Source organism: Ranitomeya variabilis, chromosome 5 (assembly GCF_051348905.1).
Source record: "Ranitomeya variabilis isolate aRanVar5 chromosome 5, aRanVar5.hap1, whole genome shotgun sequence".
NCBI lineage: Eukaryota > Metazoa > Chordata > Amphibia > Anura > Dendrobatidae > Ranitomeya > Ranitomeya variabilis.
The window spans coordinates 81,371,718-81,391,927 of NC_135236.1; the positions used below are offsets into that span (position 1 = coordinate 81,371,718).

Here is a 20,210-nt window from a genome sequence, read left to right on the forward strand (position 1 = left end):
AGATGTATGGGTGAACACAAGGGGAGTGTGCGCTGAGATATACAGTATGGGAGAACACAAGGGGAGTGTGTGCTGAGATATACAGTATGGGAGAACACAAGGAGAGTGTGCTGAGATGAATGGGAGAACACAAGGGGAGTGTGTGCTGAGATGTATGGGAGAGCACAAGGGGAGTGTGCGCTGAGATGTATGGGTGAACACAAGGGGAGTGTGCGCTGAGATGTATGGGAGAACACAAGGGGAGTGTGCACTGAGATGTATGGGAGAACACAAGGGAAGACTGCGCTGAGATGTATGGGAGAGCACAAGGGGAGTGTGCGCTGAGATGTATGGGAGAGCACAAGGGGAGTGTGCGCTGAGATGTATGGGAGAACACAAGGGGAGTGTGCGCTGAGATATACAGTATGGGAGAACACAAGGGGAGTGTGTGCTGAGATATACAGTATGGGAGAACACAAGGAGAGTGTGCTGAGATGAATGGGAGAACACAAGGGGAGTGTGTGCTGAGATGAATGGGAGAACACAAGGGGAGTGTGCGCTGAGATGAATGGGAGAACCCAAGGGGAGTGTGTGCTGAGATGAATGGGAGAACACAAGGGGAGTGTGTGCTGAGATGTATGGGAGAGCACAAGGGGAGTGTGCGCTGAGATGTATGAGAGAACACAAGGGGAGTGTGCGCTGAGATGTATGGGTGAACACAAGGGGAGTGTGCGCTGAGATATACAGTATGGGAGAACACAAGGGGAGTGTGTGCTGAGATGTATGGGAGAGCACAAGGGGAGTGTGCGCTGAGATTTATGGGAGAACACAAGGGGAGTGTGCACTGAGATGTATGGGTGAACACAAGGGGAGTGTGCGCTGAGATATACAGTATGGGAGAACACAAGGGGAGTGTGTGCTGAGATATACAGTATGGGAGAACACAAGGAGAGTGTGCTGAGATGTATGGGAGAACACAAGGGGAGTGTGCGCTAAGGAGAAGAGGAGTGAACTTCAGCTCAGGTGAATGCCGGTCAGGAAATGTGTCATAACTGGTCAACGCATTACAACAATGCGTGTCGTAAACACTCTTGTAGTATTTTAGTAACCAGAGAGAGTGGCAAACCGGAAACACGAGATTTGTAGTATTAGCGGTGCATTCATTGTCCACTAGCGGGCCAGCTCTAGTAGACATTTGGTATTTTCTCTCAGGCCAAATATAAAAGCACTGGATTTGGCCTTCGGGCTTAAGTTGGACATGTATACGCTAGTGGAAATGTGACATGCTTCACCTCTGCAGTCACACCATTGTTCCACTAGCGTTTTTCTATCAAACATGCTTCTCCTAAATAGAATCCGTGTTCTGAAGAAGGTCCAAGATAATGACCCAAATATTGTAAGTTAATTAGCAAGCAACTTGGATTGCTAATAAATATCACCTCAATTTATCTACGGAATGCCTCATTCTTCACATCTACTTTAAGTTGTTAGCATTGTCGCCTTGTAGACCTGGCACTCTTCACCAACATGTGCATGGAGTTGTTATATGTTTCTGTGTTTGCACTTTTTGTTGTTGTTGAAGTTAATACATCCACCTCTAAGTTGTGCATGTTTTTTGTGTCTAATTTTCCAGATGACGCAGATGAAATTCTCATACGTAATGAGGGAGGCGTGGAATTTGCACTCAACTATGCCAAACGCTGGTGTAAATACGTGCGGGAAGTGTTGGGGTACATTGAGAAGAAACTCAGCTATGGTAGATATAAAATACCTCACTGCAGAAATATAGTATAGAATCTGTCATCTCACTGGGTTTTCAGCTTTTTTTCTTTAATAATACTTTTGTGAATTTAATTTATCCATTCTCTTACTTCTATAAGTTTTCATTCAGTCCGAGTAATTAAGGTGGGGTTCAAATCTCGGCACATCCACCTTTGCTAAGAAGAAGGTACCCTCTGCTCGGGGTTGGAGCGTAGGTCAAGCATGCTTTATCTCTCTCTTTATAGATTTAATTAGGGACATGGACAAGCACGATTATTGGTCTGTTTGGGAAAATCCCATCATCACTAGTCCTGCTCTACAAGCAGACAAAGTCCCAGCTATGATGGAGGTTCCAGAAGTCACACTCTCACCTAAGATAGGCAGGTTGTGTAGTTGTGGCTGGACATCTACATAGTTTCCCAAAAATGCCACCAAAGGAGAAAACAAGAATTGCACAACGCTCATTCAAAGAAATAAATTGTTTGCATAATGTGAGGATGTTCTGGGTCCTCCAGGTGGTGTTCATAGCCATTTTCTGCTCAGAGAAATTGAATTGAGGTTTTATATAATTAACTCAGAATCTCCTTAAAGAGAATCTTTCACTGGATTTTTTTTTGTTTAAACTGAGTACTTCCTCCATTTGGTTCTGTTCCTCTGATTCTAAAACAGTTTTTATTTTTATTCAGTGCCCCTCCATTCCAAAGTTATTCCCCTTTGAAATAAAGATGTAAATTTTCTCTCCATCCAACTGGGCGTAGACCACAGAACTTTATTGTGGGTGTTTCCTTTTTCCTCCCTTTATGTTGACCAATCAAAACACAGCCACACCCACAGAGCCGTTCTGTGATATACACCTAGCTGGATGAAGGGACGATTTGCATCTTTATTACTGAGGGGGATAACTTTGGAACGGAGGGGCACAGATAACAAAGAAAATCTGTTCCAGAATTAGTGAAGGAGGTACTAATTTTAAATATTTATATAAAAAAATCCAGTAAAACATACTTTTTAAAGGGTATTAAAACAATGGATTTTCTAAGCCAGACTACCCACATTTTCTACTGGGTAGATTTTTTAAGTGACAACTTATTCTTCAGTACTATGACATGTTAGTAATTCTATGTAAAAGGGTGACTGAAAGATACACTGTATATCCAGCTCACTTTCAGCTAGTCTCACAGATCAGTGGCTGTTACAAGCACAAAGAAAAAAAATTGTTCCAGGACAAAGTCCTTAAAATATAAAAAAGTTTCTTCCTGTTTGAAAAATCCATTGAAATCCAAAAGCGACATAAGTCACCACACTTCACAACTTGATACCTCATGAGAAATGGAAAAACATCCTCTTGGTCTACGCATTTCAGATCACATTCTTAATCATGGCCTGAGGTCAAAATGTTAATCAATTTTTTGATTAAGAAAAATCTTTTTTACATTGACAGAACTTTGGAATGAGTGTTTTCTCTCTATTTAAAGGGGTTCTCCTGCAGTGATGTAACTAGAGTTCGATGGTCCCCCTGTGCAAGATTTGGACTGGGCCCTTCACCCCCCAACACCCCTACCCCAGCTGCCGCATTTTGGTCAACTGTATGGGACCTTTTAGCGTTCTAAATCCTATAAGGTCATACAAGTTGCACCTCCTTCCCCATTGTGTATTAATGGCCCCTATCTTGAGCTCCTTCGTGGTAAACATGTTCCCCATCGTGGGCCCATCCTAGTAAATGTGTGTCCCCCATCCTGGTATATATGTCCTTCATCCTGGCCCCATCCTGGTATATGTATATATGTCCTCAGTCCTGGTATATACAGCTTGTGGAGAAACGGGGTCAGTGGGTGTTCTCGTCCGCTGGCCCGGCTGTCTTTAGCAAGACTGCATGGACTAGGGCTCACATCCCTGAACACCCGCTCTATCTCCCAGTGGGCAATACACTACACAGACAACACAGGGTTAAGGTAAAACAGTGTGGCAATACTTTATTGAACGACAACACACAATAGCAAACAGAACAATCTCAGCAATTACCCCAAGATGGTGCACATTACAGGGCCTCACCCTTCCGCTGACTCGCCAAGATAATGGTAGATGTTATGTCAGAGCTCCCAGGGTCACTACTCCATCTGTGGTATGTACCAGGGAGGAGGTAACGACAAGCATAGGGAGATATCTTAGAGCAGTCCTGTGTTCTTCAGCCGGGTCCGACAGACCCTCGGCTAAGATCCTGAAGAGATTCTGGTTGGTAGCGCTGCGTTACTTCAGCTCAAATGATGTGATCTCTGAGGCTTTTTATACCCAAGGCAGGTAAGCTATTTTTAGAATTACCCAGTGCCCTTCAGTCCAACATCAAGATAAGGTAAACAATGGTGATGTGATCTTGTAGTACTACTTGACCATTCAGTCACAAAGCTGGTTCCAGGTTTCAATGCACACTTAGCATATCAGTACACATCAATAAACAAAGATAAACACACACTATGTACAAGTCACTATTACAGACTTAAGGTACCTTCACACTAAGCGACGCTGCAGCGATAGCGACAACGATGCCGATCGCTGCAGCGTCGCTGTTTGATCGCTGGAGAGCTGTCACACAGACCGCTCTCCAGCGACCAACGATGCCGAGGTCCCCGGGTAACCAGGGTAAACATCGGGTTGCTAAGCGCAGGGCCGCGCTTAGTAACCTGATGTTTACCCTGGTTACCAGCGTAAAATGTAAAAAAAACAAACAGTACATACTTACATTTGCGTCCCCCGGCGTCCGCTTCCTGCACTGACTGACTGACTGAGCGCCGGCAGTAGCAGGGCACAGCGGTGACGTCACCGCTGTGCTTTCACTTTCACTTTGCGGCGCTCAGTCAGTGTGGGAAGCAGACGGCGGGGGACGCGAATGTAAGTATGTACTGTTTGTTTTTTTTACATTTTACACTGGTAACCAGGGTAAACATCGGGTTACTAAGCGCGGCCCTGCGCTTAGTAACCCGATGTTTACCCTGGTTACCAGTGTAAAATATCGCTGGTATTGTTGCTTTTGCTGTCAAACACAACGATACACGGCGATCGGATGACCAAATAAAGTTCTGAACTTTATTCAGCGACCAGCGACATCACAGCAGGATCCTGATCGCTGCTGCGTGTCAAACACAACGATATCGCTATCCAGGACGCTGCAACGTCACGGATCGCTAGCGATATCGTTACAAAGTCGTTTCGTGTGAAGGTACCTTTACACAGTATGTTAGATATATATCATTTGGCAAGTCTGTCTTCTTGACCCACCAGCCATAAATACTTAAATTCACAAGCCAATGTACAGATAAAAAGTCTGTTCCTTTTGGTTTATAAAAACATGGTTGTCTGGGAAATTAACATACAATCTTGTTTCTTCACACAGCTCTGGCAAAAACTAAGAGACCACTGCAAAATGTTCAGTTTGTCTGATTTTTCTCTTTATAGGTAGATATTTGAGTAACCTGTCTTCGAATTTCCAAGCATTCAATTTTGTATTTTTTTTCTGACAAGGAGAAATGGTCAAAATGTAAAAAAACAAACAGTGCTTTCAGACCTAAAATAGTGAAAAGAAAACAAGTTCATAATAATTTATAAACAACAATACTAATGTTTTAACTCAGGAAGAGTTCAGAAATCAATATTTTGTGGAATAACCATGATTTTTAATCACAGCTTTCATGCATCTTGGCATACTTTCCACCAGTCTTTCACACTGCTTCTGGTGCAAACATTTAAGCAGTTCTTCTTTGTTTGATGATATAGAAAAAGTTCAGCACAGCCTAAAAGAGGAGGTGCATAGATATAGGTTCTCAAACCTTAATACGTGGAATAGTTACAACTAGCACACTCCATTGTGATGCAAAAAGGGGGGTGTTTAATATACATACAGTAGTCACAAACGTTTCGGTCTGCAATGGACCTTCATCAGTGTGCTAAATATAGCGTGAATGGTATATATAGTACAACCCCGGTAGGAATTAATTGAGTCGCATCAAAATGTAAGTTTAACTGGAAGAAAAATTGCACTGAAAACAGTTTTGAATGGTAGGTCAGTTCGGCTAGCGGGAGAGGAAGAGGCACGAGGGCCACGTGGTATCTTTGTAAGATGGCTTGTGACTATCCATCATCCTCTTGATTACATTCCAGAGGTTTTCAATGGGGTTCAGGTCTTGAGATTGGGCTGCCCATGACAGGGTTTTGATATGGTGGTCTCTTAATATTTGCCAGAGCTGTGTATATATCCCCATCCTGGTATATGTCCCCCATTCTGCCGCTGTTCTTTAATGCATAGAAAAAAAAACTGATTCTACTCACCTTCCCTCCACTCCCCCTATCATGTGGCAGCCTCTTCTAAAGGTGTCAGCTGACATCAGCATGCAAGCGACGTGAGCGCATGATGTCACTGCCATGTGTCCCTAGTAACGTGCATGTCGAAGTAAGCTGCTGGCCTCTGATTGGCCGGCAGCTTGTATAGCGGCGCTGCGTCAGAATTCATTTCAGCTGAATGTGCATCCGAGGACACACATCCAGTTGAAGTTTGTGCTGGTGTTGGTGAGCCCCTCACCTGCACGGGCCCGGTCGTGACCTCTGCACCTCTAGGCACATACAGTTCAGCAATGTGACACAATATTTTTCCAACATGTTGATTCTTCTTGTTTATAGAGTCTGAATTTGCTAAGAACACCATCCGATTGTGCGAGTCTGCAAGGAGCAGCCTTAATCAGCAGGTAAGGGTCTTAAGACCTGATTCATCATTGCTTTTCTGCCATTTTTTTCCCGTGAATTCAGCTAAATTGTCTCATTCCACAATAAAGAATGTGCAGATAAATGGGGTAAAAACTGGCAGGGGCTTCTGGACAAAATGCGGATTTAAAAATAAGCAACACACAAAACTTAATGCTTTTACTTTTTGTTTGCTACAGACAATATGTCCTGTGTGTAGTCTGATCCTGCACTTATATGCTAATAACGTCCATCTTCCTTCTTGCACTTCTGCACTATCCAATGTTGGCAACCAGAGGGGTCAGATGAAAAAAAATAGAACATGACTGCAAGATCAGACTACATAGGTTTTATTTGTAGTCTGTAACCTTGGAGACACATAGTTCTATATAGGAGCTGTAGACCAAAAATTTATAATAAATATTTAATTAAAGGAATTATTAATAGCTGGTCAACTCCTTAACAGCTGTCTTTCTTTTCCTAGTTATATAGGAAATCTATGCAGCCATTTTATTCTTGCATCTGTTGTATGGCCATATTGACACATGGATTTCATATAGTCTGCCTAGCTAAACAGATGTTCCAGAGCTAAAATTTGTATATATAACAATTAATTAAAACCATAGTTATTATGAGTGTGCCGTATTGGTGTAGCGTAAAACAGTAACAACTAGACAATGAGAAGGGGAGAGGAGGGATATGCAGCTGCAGTTTCCTTCCCTTGATGTGTCAGTTAAGAGATTCCATGGTAAGATATAGAAAAAACACATCCAATGACATGTCTGTCTACTGAAAAGTGTCACCTATCGCTAAAGATTTCTGCTTCTAACTAAAACACTTTTGGAATCTGAAAGATTTGGTAACGTTTGGGTAAAGGAGATCTGAGAATCTCTGCATTGCAGTATATTATATATGTGTATATCAGTGATGATTGAATAAGTAAGTACATTCACATTTGGTTACTCTGCGTTGGGACTATTACAGACATGCATGCCGATGCAGGATGTCTACCTTCTACTTTTGGACCATGAAACCCACACTGGAAACTCAGCCCTGGAAACAGTGGCTCTGCTACAGATGAAAAAGTATTGTCAGGTAAGTGGCTGATAAATGTAGCGCTTGGCTCCGCAGTACAGGTAATGGGCATAAATACAATGCTAGAGAGGAATGAAGGAACACTTAAATCCCTCATTGGATGACAAACAAAAGATTAAAGTTGTAAATCTTTAATCTAAATTGCCTAGTTTGTTGAGAACAAAACCAATGGAAACTAAAATCATCAACCATCTGAGCACTGATTCCAAATCTCCACGAAAATCACAGTAGAATATTGAAATCACAAGCAGATACAATTTGCGTGAATCATCAGAGCAACTTATTATGTCTGTGTATGCTCCTGCTGAGACGACAGATGGTGTCCTGGGGGATCTCACAGAAATGGATCAGGCCGTCAGTGAGCTCCTGGACAGATGTGCTAAATTGGATTTGGATCTTGGGAACACAATGGCCAGTCAATGTCATCAATGCCTTCATCATCTAGGAATTGCCTACACACTCTCTCTCATGAGGCTGGGCATTGTGCTTCACCAGGAGGAATTCAGGACCATTTGGATCTTGGGAACACAATGGCCAGTCAATGTCATCAATGCCTTCGTCATCTAGGAATTGCCTACACACTCTCTCATGAGGCTGGGCATTGTGCTTCACCAGGAGGAATTCAGGACCATTTGGATCTTGGGAACACAATGGCCAGTCAATGTCATCAATGCCTTCATCATCTAGGAATTGCCTACACACTCTCTCTCATGAGGCCGGGCATTGTGCTTCACCAGGAGGAATTCAGGACCATTTGGATCTTGGGAACACAATGGCCAGTCAATGTCATCAATGCCTTCGTCATCTAGGAATTGCCTACACACTCTCTCATGAGGCTGGGCATTGTGCTTCACCAGGAGGAATTCAGGACCATTTGGATCTTGGGAACACAATGGCCAGTCAATGTCATCAATGCCTTCATCATCTAGGAATTGCCTACACACTCTCTCTCATGAGGCCGGGCATTGTGCTTCACCAGGAGGAATTCAGGACCATTTGGATCTTGGGAACACAATGGCCAGTCAATGTCATCAATGCCTTCGTCATCTAGGAATTGCCTACACACTCTCTCATGAGGCTGGGCATTGTGCTTCACCAGGAGGAATTCAGGACCATTTGGATCTTGGGAACACAATGGCCAGTCAATGTCATCAATGCCTTCATCATCTAGGAATTGCCTACACACTCTCTCTCATGAGGCCGGGCATTGTGCTTCACCAGGAGGAATTCAGGACCATTTGGATCTTGGGAACACAATGGCCAGTCAATGTCATCAATGCCTTCGTCATCTAGGAATTGCCTACACACTCTCTCATGAGGCTGGGCATTGTGCTTCACCAGGAGGAATTCAGGACCATTTGGATCTTGGGAACACAATGGCCAGTCAATGTCATCAATGCCTTCATCATCTAGGAATTGCCTACACACTCTCTCTCATGAGGCTGGGCATTGTGCTTCACCAGGAGGAATTCAGGACCATTTGGATCTTGGGAACACAATGGCCAGTCAATGTCATCAATGCCTTCGTCATCTAGGAATTGCCTACACACTCTCTCATGAGGCTGGGCATTGTGCTTCACCAGGAGGAATTCAGGACCATTTGGATCTTGGGAACACAATGGCCAGTCAATGTCATCAACACCTTCATCATCTAGGAATTGCCTACACACTCTCTCATGAGGCCGGGCATTGTGCTGTACCAGGAGGATCTCAGTACCATGGCAACTGCATAAGGTCTGACAATGGCTCCATACTGGAGGATGTTATAGGCAGCATAGCATTTCCTATGGCGTCTCTAGACTTTTCATGTGTCACTGGTGCTCAGTATGAACCTGCTCTCATCTGTGAAGAGCATGAGGCACCAATGATGGACCTGCCAATTCTGGTGTTCCTTAGTGACAGTCAACCAAGCTACACAATGCTGGACTGTGAGATCAGGTCCAACTACAGGTCATTGGGCCGTCATGCCACTTTCTTGGAGCCTGTTTCTTGCAGTTTGGTCAGAAACATGCACATCAGTTAATGTGGGAGGTAATTTTGTTGGGCTCTGGTAGTGTTTCTTCGGTTTCTCCTCACATAAAGTAGGAGATACCGGTCCTGCTGTTGGGTTGATTTCCTACTATGGCTCTATCCAGTGTCTCCTTATTTAATGGCTTATTTTTTGGCATTTGCTATATGCTCTTGAGATTGTGACGGAAGACAGAGCAAACAGTTCTACAATGGCTTTCACATACCATAGAAAAGAAGCAGGACAAAGTCACAGCTGTATGTCCTCGGGTTGATGAAGCTGCACACACACCAGGGATTACGAGTGCCACTTCCAAAGAAAAAGAATCTGTATGTCCAAAGAAAAGAAAGCGGATTGGCACATACCGTCCCGTGCAACAAAATCCTTTATTGTGGCATCATCATACAAACAGCAGCATTTAGTGAAAAGATCGTCGTCTGTATGTGCTCCATTGTTTTATCTGCCTGCTATTGGTATGATGATGCCACAATAAAGGATTTTGTTGCACGGGATGGTATGTGCCAATCCGCTTTCTTTTCTTTGGATCTATAATGGCTTTTATGGCTGTACCAACTGTCCCATAATGGCTTGTATGGATGTGTCAACAGTCCTACAATGGCTAGTATGGATGTGCCAACAGTCCCACAATGGCTTGTATGAATGCCATCATGGAGGAGGTGGACTACCTGAATGGGCTGCAGGTATTGCCTTTTGCTTCCTATAATAACAAGGACACTAGAAAAACAGAAAACTATAGAATGAGTCAGCAAGGTTAAAGAAAGGGGAATTGTCTGAGGCCACCACCTGTAATACTATTCCCTTTGTGGGTGGTTGTCTTGCTGTTACTCTCCAGTGCGCCTGTCGTCATTTGCACCAAAACTGGTTAAATTAATTCATAATCGCTTCTGCTTCTTATGTGGACAGATTAATGTCTCTAGGGTGACTTGGGGTTAGACAATGTTGTGCAAGTGTTCACATAATTTTTTGAGCAGTGTATATCAGGATGTTTGGCTTACAAAATGGTCATGTGAGACCGAGAACTACTGTGGACGTATGTATCTAGTAGAGTCCCTAAGACTATATACTACAGGGAGACATAAATAACGCTTTTAGGACCCAAAGTCAATTTTTTTATTCTCAGATGTATAAAATCATCAAAAACCTCTGTCTGCCATTGTGTGAAATTGGAGGCATACGGAGATATGGAAAGACTCCACAGAGTTCAATGATTGTAGTATAACGACTACATGCAACTCATAGTTCAGCGCACACAGCCCAGGGTTCAGCTCATTTTTCATTTATACAAAATTGCAAAACATAAGAGAAATGTTTTATTATATATTTTTTCTATCCATCCAGCGATGTCAGCGGGTGATCAAGCGACGAAAGAAAGTTCCAAACGATCTGCTACGACGTACGATTCTCAGCGTGATGTCTGATCGCAGTAGCGTGTCAGACACAGCGATATCGTAACGATATCGCTAGAACGTCACGAATCGTGCCGTCGTAGCGATGGAAATTTCACTGTGTGACGGTACCCTTAATGTCTTAGGATTCTGTATTGATAAATATGGTTTGTGTTCCAGCCTTTGTTAGCAAAGAAGACAGAGATTGAGAAGTGGAGAAAGGAGTTCAGGGAGCAATGGCTCAGAGAACAGAAAAGAATGGTGAGTGACCACGTCATGACCTTGACTATGTACCGACAGTCACACACATTAGTCTCAAGTTGATCATGTCCAATGATAATTTGAAGTCCAGCACACGGAGGTTTAAAATCAAATAATCTTTATTGTAAATCCATTTAAAATATAGGAGGCGCAGGACATTTTTCTGACGCGTTTGAGTCAATCCAAATTTTTTTTTCAACTTTCAAAGTTTCCTTCTTATTGACAGTTTTTCACAAAAGACATAGGTCAAAGCAAGGACCAAGAACAAAAGGAAAAAAAGACGAGTATCGTCAAAATGTTTCTCGCTAGTGTCAGTCCAAGCAAAATTGTGCTAATGTCACCAACGTCTCTTGGATTCTGCAAGTGCAAAAATTTCTAAGACAGGAACATTTTCTACGGATGGAATTGTGGGGTCCAGTATTCAGATCATCATCTCTGGGGTTGGGGGTTTAAGGCTGCCACATGTGAGTCTTTGATGTGTCTATCTGAACCACTTTTGGAAAAGTCTTATCTTCTTGAGGTGGCACCAAGACTGGTTGCTCCAAGCTGATCTCTTTTTCCTTCTCGATTTCCCCTTTCCAAAGGCTGATAAGTGGTGGATAGAAGTCAATCCAACTTTTAATCATCTACGATTAAGAGTTAATTTGACTTGAAACGCTTCAGAAAACTTTTCTGTACCCGCTATATTTTAGATGGGTTTACAGTAAAGATTTGGGGATTTTGGACTTCAAATTATCATTGGACTTTATCAAGTACATGTGGAGCCTCACCAGTATTGTCCTACACCGGCACTTATCACTTGCAGGCTGGATCAATACATGAATATCAATCAAGGGTGAGCTCTATCTAACAATACTATTGATCTACACAAAAAGTTTATCATATCAGATAATTTCAACCAAAACGATAATTTGTCAGGTGGAATTTTACACCTTGCGCTAAAAACATCAATCCCCAATCATATGTCTGTGGTCAGTTCTGAGTTCTCCACTGAAGACAATCCCTACTTGATAGAAGGGCTGTTTGACAATAAGAAGATCTCATAGCATCTGCTGAGACCCCAATAATTAGCATTGATCTGTTGGAAATCCTGTAGCGCCACCCCAGGGCAAAATGGACCCTACACATGACCCAATCAAATCAATTGAGTTGCCTGCGTACTGCAGAACAGGAGAGATTCTCCAGAGCGAGAGATCGTTAATGTATCTACTCTCCGCTAAATAGGGGACTGTCTGATATTAACTCAATATTTCCTACCTTAGTCCTTAAATAGCCAAGGGCTTTACAAGAGCATGTAGTTATGGTTGTCAACCAGACAAGGCCACCATAAGTACCTATCAGCAGAATCATGCTGTCCTAACTATGTGCAGCATTAAAAATGATTTAATCAGACCTACATGTCCTATGCCAGGCTTAAACTGATGTGCACTGGCTTAAAATGTTCCAAAGTTATTAAGATGCTCATATCTGGCAATAAATGTGGTGCATTTATCCCCACACAGTCTTTAAAAGGAAATAGATAGTTGCATATTATAGTGCAAATATGACGTGTGCCAAAATATTTGACTTTTTTTTAACACATACAGTGGGGAAAATAAGTATCTGATATACTGTCGATGTTACAAGTTTTCCCACCTACAAGGAATGGAGAGGTCTGTAATTTTTATCGTAGGTACACTTCACCTGTGAGTGACAGAATCGAAAAATAAAATCCAGAAAATCACATTGTATGATTTTTACACAATTAATTTGCATTTTATTGCATGAAATACGTATTTGATAGAATAGAAAATCAGAACTTAATATTCGGTACAGAAACCTTTGTTTGCAATTACAGAGGTCTGACGTTTCCTATAGTTCTTGACTAAGTTTGCACACACTGCAGCAGGGATTTTGGTCCACTCCTCCATACAGATCTCCAGATCTTTCAGGTTTTGGGGCTGTCGCTGGGCAACATATAGCTTCAACTCCCTAAAAAGATTTTCAATTGGGTTCAGGTCTGGAGACTGGCTAGGCGACTCCAGGATCTTGAAATGCTTCTTATGGGTTCATTGCTTAGTTGCCCTGACTCTGTGTTTCAGGTTATTGTCATGCTGGAAGACCCAGCCACAACCCATCTTCAACGTTCTTACTTAAGAAAGGAGGCTGCTGGCTAAAACCTCCCTTCAATACGGTGCAATCGTCCTATCCTCTTTGCAGAAAAGCAACCCCAAAGCATGATGTTTCCTCCACCATGCTTCACGGTTGGCACGATTTTCTTGAGGTTGTGCTCATCCTTCTTTCTCCAAACATGGCGAGTGGAGTTGATACCAAAAAGTTATATTTTGGTCTCATCTGACCACATGACCTTCTCCCATGCCTCCTCTGGATCATCCAGATGGTCATTGGTGAACTTCAAACTGGCCTGGACATGTGCTTGTGTAAGCATGGGAACCTTGCATGCCCTGCAGGATTCTAATCCATGATGGCGTAGTGTGTTAGTAACGGTAATGTTTGAGACTGTGGTCCCAGCTCTCTTCAGGTCATTGACCAGGTCTTCCTGTGTAGTTCTGGGCTGATTCCTGACCTTTCTCATAATTATCCTTACCCCACGAGGCGAGATCTTGCATGGACATTTATCAATAAATGATCCATCAATCTTAATGTGCTAAGCATACTATCATATTCCGTCCGTTACACTGCAACATCCATAAGGGAGTGAACAGAAATGCACAAATTCAAAATGATCATAAAATTGTATTTTATTAAATTCTTTTAAAACTAATGAAAAAATGAACAATAACAAAAAACAACCAAAGTAACATCAGATGTGAGGAACACATAAGGCTACAAGCCCCTTTAAACACACCAATTGCAATGAGTAACAAAAATACTAGAGACAGCCTGCACTGAATGATTTAGGAGGCAAATCAATGCAACCAGGCAGAAAATCAGTGGAACATACTGCACCTAGCTGATATCTATAAGCATGGCCTGGCAATAATCCTAGTTCCTTGTGCTTGAATATCAAGGTGTCACTGGTCCTTGTATGCCTCAGCAAAAATTATGAACTCCTCAAAATTGAGTATGACAATATAAGCTGAAATAGTGACAGATATACTCACAATGTGTGGGGCTGGTGCAGTGTCCCTCCACCCCGACGTGCGTTTCGTCCGATGCAGTTTTCTGCTATCAGTGCAGGGGTTAAAAAGGGTTTTCCCACAGAAAAAGGTTAATTTTTTATCAATAAATCTTGGAATAATAATAAGTTCCGCAATTGGAAGTGTTTAAATAAAATGTTCCTGTGCTGAGATAATCTTATAAATGTGCCCCTGCTGTGTACTGTGTAATGGCTATGTATGACTGTACAGGGACATGGTCTAATCATACCACAGCTCCTGGGCGGGGCGGGGGGAGGGTGGGGGTGTATAGACATTACAGCATGGGATCAAATGATTCAGAAATGAAATGAAACAGGCACAGCCATTACACAGTACACAGCAGGGGCACATTTATAAGATTATCTCAGCACAGGAACATTTTATTTAAGCGCATCCAATTGTGGAACTTATTATTATTCCAAGATCTATTGATTAAAATGAACTTTTGTTCATGGGCAATAAGAATTGTCAGTGTTAGTTTTATACTGCCTGGTGTGGAGTTGGAGATGTTTGTTGAGGAGGCGTTTCGTAGTGTTGTTCTAAAGACTGGTGTTTGGTGATTTGTCTGTGTACATATCCTCATCCTCTCCTATTTGGTTGTTCCTTTCTTTTACTTCCCTGTGTTCCACTCTGTTGTTTGTGAGTGCATATTTGTATGATTGGTATTTTCATTTATCCCTGTATGTCTTCCCTTGTTAGTCTGGTTTATGTATTCTTATATACAGCTACTCCCCACTTTCCTGGGTATGGGAGAGGACAGATGAAGGCTGATTCAGGAGTTCATCAAGGTATGTGGCCATGACATCTTCATCATTAAAAGTAATCTGGGGAGCAGGGATTGCTAGGTCGCCCCTAGCTTTTGGAATAGGGAGGGAGCCCCTAGCCCCGAGATATCAAACAACAGTGATGTGACACACAGAATGACAAAGATTGACAGTCATCTTGTGTTTGGAGTGCCTGCTAGGACCGTGGGGTACTCGGTACTGGGCCGGTTCTTTTCTTAAAGGGGTGGTCACTGTGGCAGTGACCCAGTCCGTGGCCCTGGGCTTGTAGTAAAAGAGGGTTAATGAAAATGGGAAATAAAGTCTAAAGAGTAGTAGTGTTCGTGACACTACCTGTGGTACTCTGCCAGGGATGGACGACGCTGCTTAAAGGGGTCCACTGGGGATGATGGTATTGCAGCAGAAGTGGTATAGCTCCCCACCTGTAGAGTTTAGTCCCCAGGGCTCCCGGTGCAGTTGGTAAGGATGATAGATGATGAAGTGCAGGAAAGAATTAGAAGACACAAGATTGCAGTCTCTTTACCTGAACTGCATCAGTAAAAGTTCACAGTCATCAGTACACGTTACAGATGGTCTTTAGAATCCAGGCAGCCTAGAAGCGATTCGGAATCCCCCTAGCCAGGTGGGGTAGGAAGCCTTCCTTACTGCGCTGTATTCTCAGTCCTGAGACTTCATACAAAGTCCTCTCTCTCACACTGTCCCTTTTAGGTGGACACTACCCGCATGGCAGGCAACTCGAGCCTTTTTACAGGGGTCCCACTCTTGTGGCGACTCCGGGCTCTATCTGCTGCTGTGCCTACGGGTGAAGTGGTGGCCAGGAGACTTGGAATCTCCTGCCCGCTGGTTTCGGCTTTGGAGCATACAGTTTTCCACAACCTCGTACTTCCGGCCTCCGGTTTCTGCGCTCGATCCTGGAATGAGCCCAATCGCAGCTCCACTCCAGCTTCTCTCTCCTTCTTTGCTCCTTCTCCCCTCATTGTCTCCTACAGACTGACTCTCCTGTCAGGAGCTGCAGAACCGCATGTCTGCTCAGCTCCAGCTCTCCTTACAGACTTCCCTAAACTTCTCCTGCAGCCAGAATATTTAGGGAAGCCACCCTCAAACCGGATCTCGAGCTCCCCCTTCTGGCTTGGAGTCAGAACAGTGTTGTATGTACATGTTACCTGTTAAAGGGTTCCTTGTCGCTTCCAGGCATGGCAGTACCCTCCCCTTGAGGAAGGCAATACCACTGTAACAACTGGCTTCCTGGGGTGTTACATTTTTCTTCCATTTTCTAATAATTATGCCAACAATTGTTGCCTTCTCACCAAGCTGCTTGTCTATTGTCCTGTAGCCCAGTCCAACCTTGTGCAGGTCTACAATTTTGTCCCGGGTGTCCTTTGACAGCTCTTTTGTCTTGGCCATGGTGGAGAGGTTGAAGTGTGATTGATTGAGTGTGTGGACAGGTGTGTTTTATACAGGTAATGAGTTCAAACAGGTGCAATTAATACAGGTAATGAGTGCAGAAAAGGAGGACTTCTGAAAGAAAAACTCACAGGTCTGTGAGAGCCAGAATTCTTGCTGGTTGGTAGGTGATTAAATACTTATTTTAAGCAAAAAAAAGGAAATTTAATTATTAAAAAATTATACAATGTGATTTTCTTGTCTCTATTTTTTGATACTATCTCTTACAGTTGAATTATGCCTAAGATAAAAATTACAGACCTCTCCGTTCTCTGTAGTTGCAAAATCGTCAGTGTATCAAATACTTATTTTCCCTACTGTAAGTGGTAGAAAGCTGTTGGTAAATTCCCTCCCCCCCCCATACTGTACTTTTAAAAAGAACCAGGCAAAGGGAGAAGAGTCCCCTGGACAACTCTCCTCTCCCTTCTCCCAACCTGTCCTGTCTCTTCTTGATTGACAGCTCTCTGCCTTTACACCAAGAGATTTCTTAATTACACATGTTCTCCATATTAGGAAACTATAAACTTTAATGCTTCCCATTCTGACACAATTTTCTCTTTCATCACAGGCAGATTCTCTGTCCTCATTACGTAAGGCCAAACAACAGTATATACAACGCTGTGAAGACCTGGAAAAGGCCAAGCAACTGAGCGCCAAGATAGAAGAAGAGCAGCACACGGGCACCTACCCAGGAAGTGCAAGCAAACTTTTGGAGAAACGAAGGAAGTCCCGTGAGGAGGCTCAAATCAAGGTAAGGATAGTAAATGGCAGAAGATCGGTTTACTGATAGGATGACTGCAGTTTACAAATTAGTAGAAATTGATAATGCACAGATACACTATATAGCCTATAGTATGTGGACACGCCTTGTAATCAATGAGTTCCGGTGTTTTTACCATACCCAGTGCTGCAGTCAACAACAAAGCCATGTAATCATGATAGAAAAACTACTTACCTGCCCTTTTGCTCTTACCAATCGTAGCTGGCAGATGACACCACATAGCTTCTGACGTTGGCAGCAGTGAAGGTGGTCTCTGCTCTTGAACACCACCCAGTCTGTTTGATTGACAAGGGTGGAGGCGCTAGTACAGTTCCTGCTGCCTGACCAATTGCTAGGGTTGGTCAACGGATTTAAGGGCAAGTCCGCTTGCTAATGGATGCTCATGCCACTGTAAGGTGCACAGGGCGGTAGTCGTGGGTGAGTGGCTGCTGTTTTCCCACACTCTGACACCCTACACCCTGATTCCCTTGTGCTGTGCGTGTAGTGCAGAGGCATATGGCAGCTCATGTCACACCCTTACACACCTCACTCCTAAAATATGGTCGTCCTGTAAGAAACCAAAATATTCAGACATGCATAAAACCACATTTAAAACATTTTCTTTCTTAGTAGACAACATGTGTGCTTTTTCTTGTTGACCATCACTGACCCTGCTCCTGGAAAAGGACTAGTCCTGGTCCCACTCAGTTGGGACACTGGAACAATAAGTTCAAGTTCTTTATAAAACCGACCCTTTGGCCCACACAAATAACAATCCCCCAATCATCCATGGGCACAGTCCTTCTCCTCTACAACCTGGCATGCACATCGGGTCATCTGTTTTTCTCACACATCCTCATGACCCCGGTCCCACTGTTCCTTGGACCCGACACAGAGTGTCCACTTTCCAAACACAGTGGCATGTTGGCCAAGTTACAACTGCTCCGAAAGTCCAGAAGCACAAAGGCAGCTTAATCCTTGGGTCATCTGTTTCCTCCCTCTTCCCCCTTTTGTGAACCATGGTCTCTTTAAGAAGTGCAGTGCTACCCATCAGTCCCTGGGGAAAACTTAATGGTCAAAATGGCATAGAGTCCATGGGGATAACAGGACAGAGTCTATGGGGCTGTTGCACACAGTCCATATGGTCACAGGAGTAATAGTCCCTTTAAGAATTCACAGTTGTGCAATGCAGCAGGGTGTTGCGCAAAAGCAACTTGGAGGGGGAAACAACACACAGAAAATAAAACATTCGGCTGTACTGGCCAACACTTGCTGTCTCCGGTTATTCAGGGGCTCCTGCCCTTCGGGACGCAGAATAGTCCAGTTTGATGTGCAACAAGCACTTACGTCCGACACTTTATATTTCGGCCACCATTTTAAATACTCCTCCAGTGGCCATATTCACACCCAGGTTTTTCTGGTTCTGGTCTTTCCGACATAAGTAACTGATGGGGGGCCCTGGGACATGTGAACTTAACGGCTCCCTCGACCCCCGGGGGTACTTTTTCCGGCTTTGCAGTTTCTATAAGACTCGTCCTGTTTCCCTCACACATCTTCCCTTCTGGATCCCCATTGTAGGAAGACAATAAGGCACGTTTCCCAATGCCTAGTTTGGTCCGTAGGCTCCTGACGTCACAGGAATATCCACAGAAGACAGTTGCCGACGTTCTCATACTGGGAATCAGTTCATACTTTTCGTGTTCTCCTGCCCTCTGGCCTTGAACTCCTGCTAACACATTATCTATTTCAAATCTAATCACCAACTCTCATCTGTCTAACCAAAACCAGGAAGTGCTCCCTGACCCCTCCCATGCTGGGGCTGATCCTGAACATTTAACTGTATCCTAACCTGTGCAATTTACCATCTATTTCCAATATTTAGTATGCCCACAACTGAATATTTCCCTTCCTAACTTAATCCCCATGTCCTATGCTATACCTATGTCCTATACTTAACCCTGTACTTTCCCTATATGCTATACATAAATCACATTATACATTTACCACAGTACACTACATTAACCGTGCACATTAGTACCTATAAAACTCGATGCAATGCACATATTAATATACTTACAAAAATCAAATAAAATCACACACTTTGTACAAACACTGTTATGAGAGGGAGAGGCATATGACAGCCCCTGCCACACCCTTACACCACCCAACTGAAAATTCCTGCATGCAATATATACTTTCCAGTTGTACTGTATGTACCAGGCCAATACGGTGTGCTTTTATTGAATTGACCTCTTATTCTGACCCACCTTTGCTCCAGTGTTATCACTTGATGCCCTATTGGACTGGTCCTTTGACTTGGTGACTGCTCTTTCTGCAAAACGCTAACGCCTTACTGCCTTGGCTTGACCTTGACTTTAGCAACAATTTTGTGTTTGACCCCCATCTCTCATATTCTAACCCAACACGTTTACCTACGTGCTCACGAGACTCAGGGGAAGTGGTAAGGGGAACGATTTTCTTCTACGTGAAAAATAGACTTTTCTTTTCAGCGTACTTTGGATGAATTCTTGGTCCCTGTGTCAGTTTTTACCGTTTGGCATCCATGTATCTTGTATGAAGAAAAAAAATGTATTCACTTCTCCCATCCATTAAACAGTAAAATACATACAGCACACAGTTAATATCCATATTTTTTAACAGGTACACAACACAAATCAAAGTAAGACATTGTGCACGCCAGTCTTATTGAAGGGCTCACTCGCGTGCAATGTGCCGAATTCAGTAAGAGGTGCATGCCACTTTGCCACAGTTTGCCACTTTTCAAAGCTTTTCTGCCAGATTTTTGGCTAATCTCTGATAAACAAGAAAACCTTGATGAAACCCGGA

General features: G+C 43.3%; 1 protein-coding gene across 2 annotated transcripts in view; it reads left to right on the forward strand.

The window, feature by feature from the left end:
• The window catches only part of GMIP (GEM interacting protein), a 104,766-nt gene that overhangs the window by 41,792 nt on the left and 42,764 nt on the right, over nt 1-20,210 (forward strand). For both annotated transcript variants that reach the window (XM_077262667.1, XM_077262668.1), the window contains 5 exons: nt 1,613-1,735; nt 6,409-6,473; nt 7,453-7,563; nt 11,158-11,238; nt 17,172-17,354. In XM_077262667.1, the coding sequence (XP_077118782.1) occupies nt 1,613-1,735; nt 6,409-6,473; nt 7,453-7,563; nt 11,158-11,238; nt 17,172-17,354 (563 nt within the window). The remainder of the gene's footprint in view (nt 1-1,612; nt 1,736-6,408; nt 6,474-7,452; nt 7,564-11,157; nt 11,239-17,171; nt 17,355-20,210) is intronic.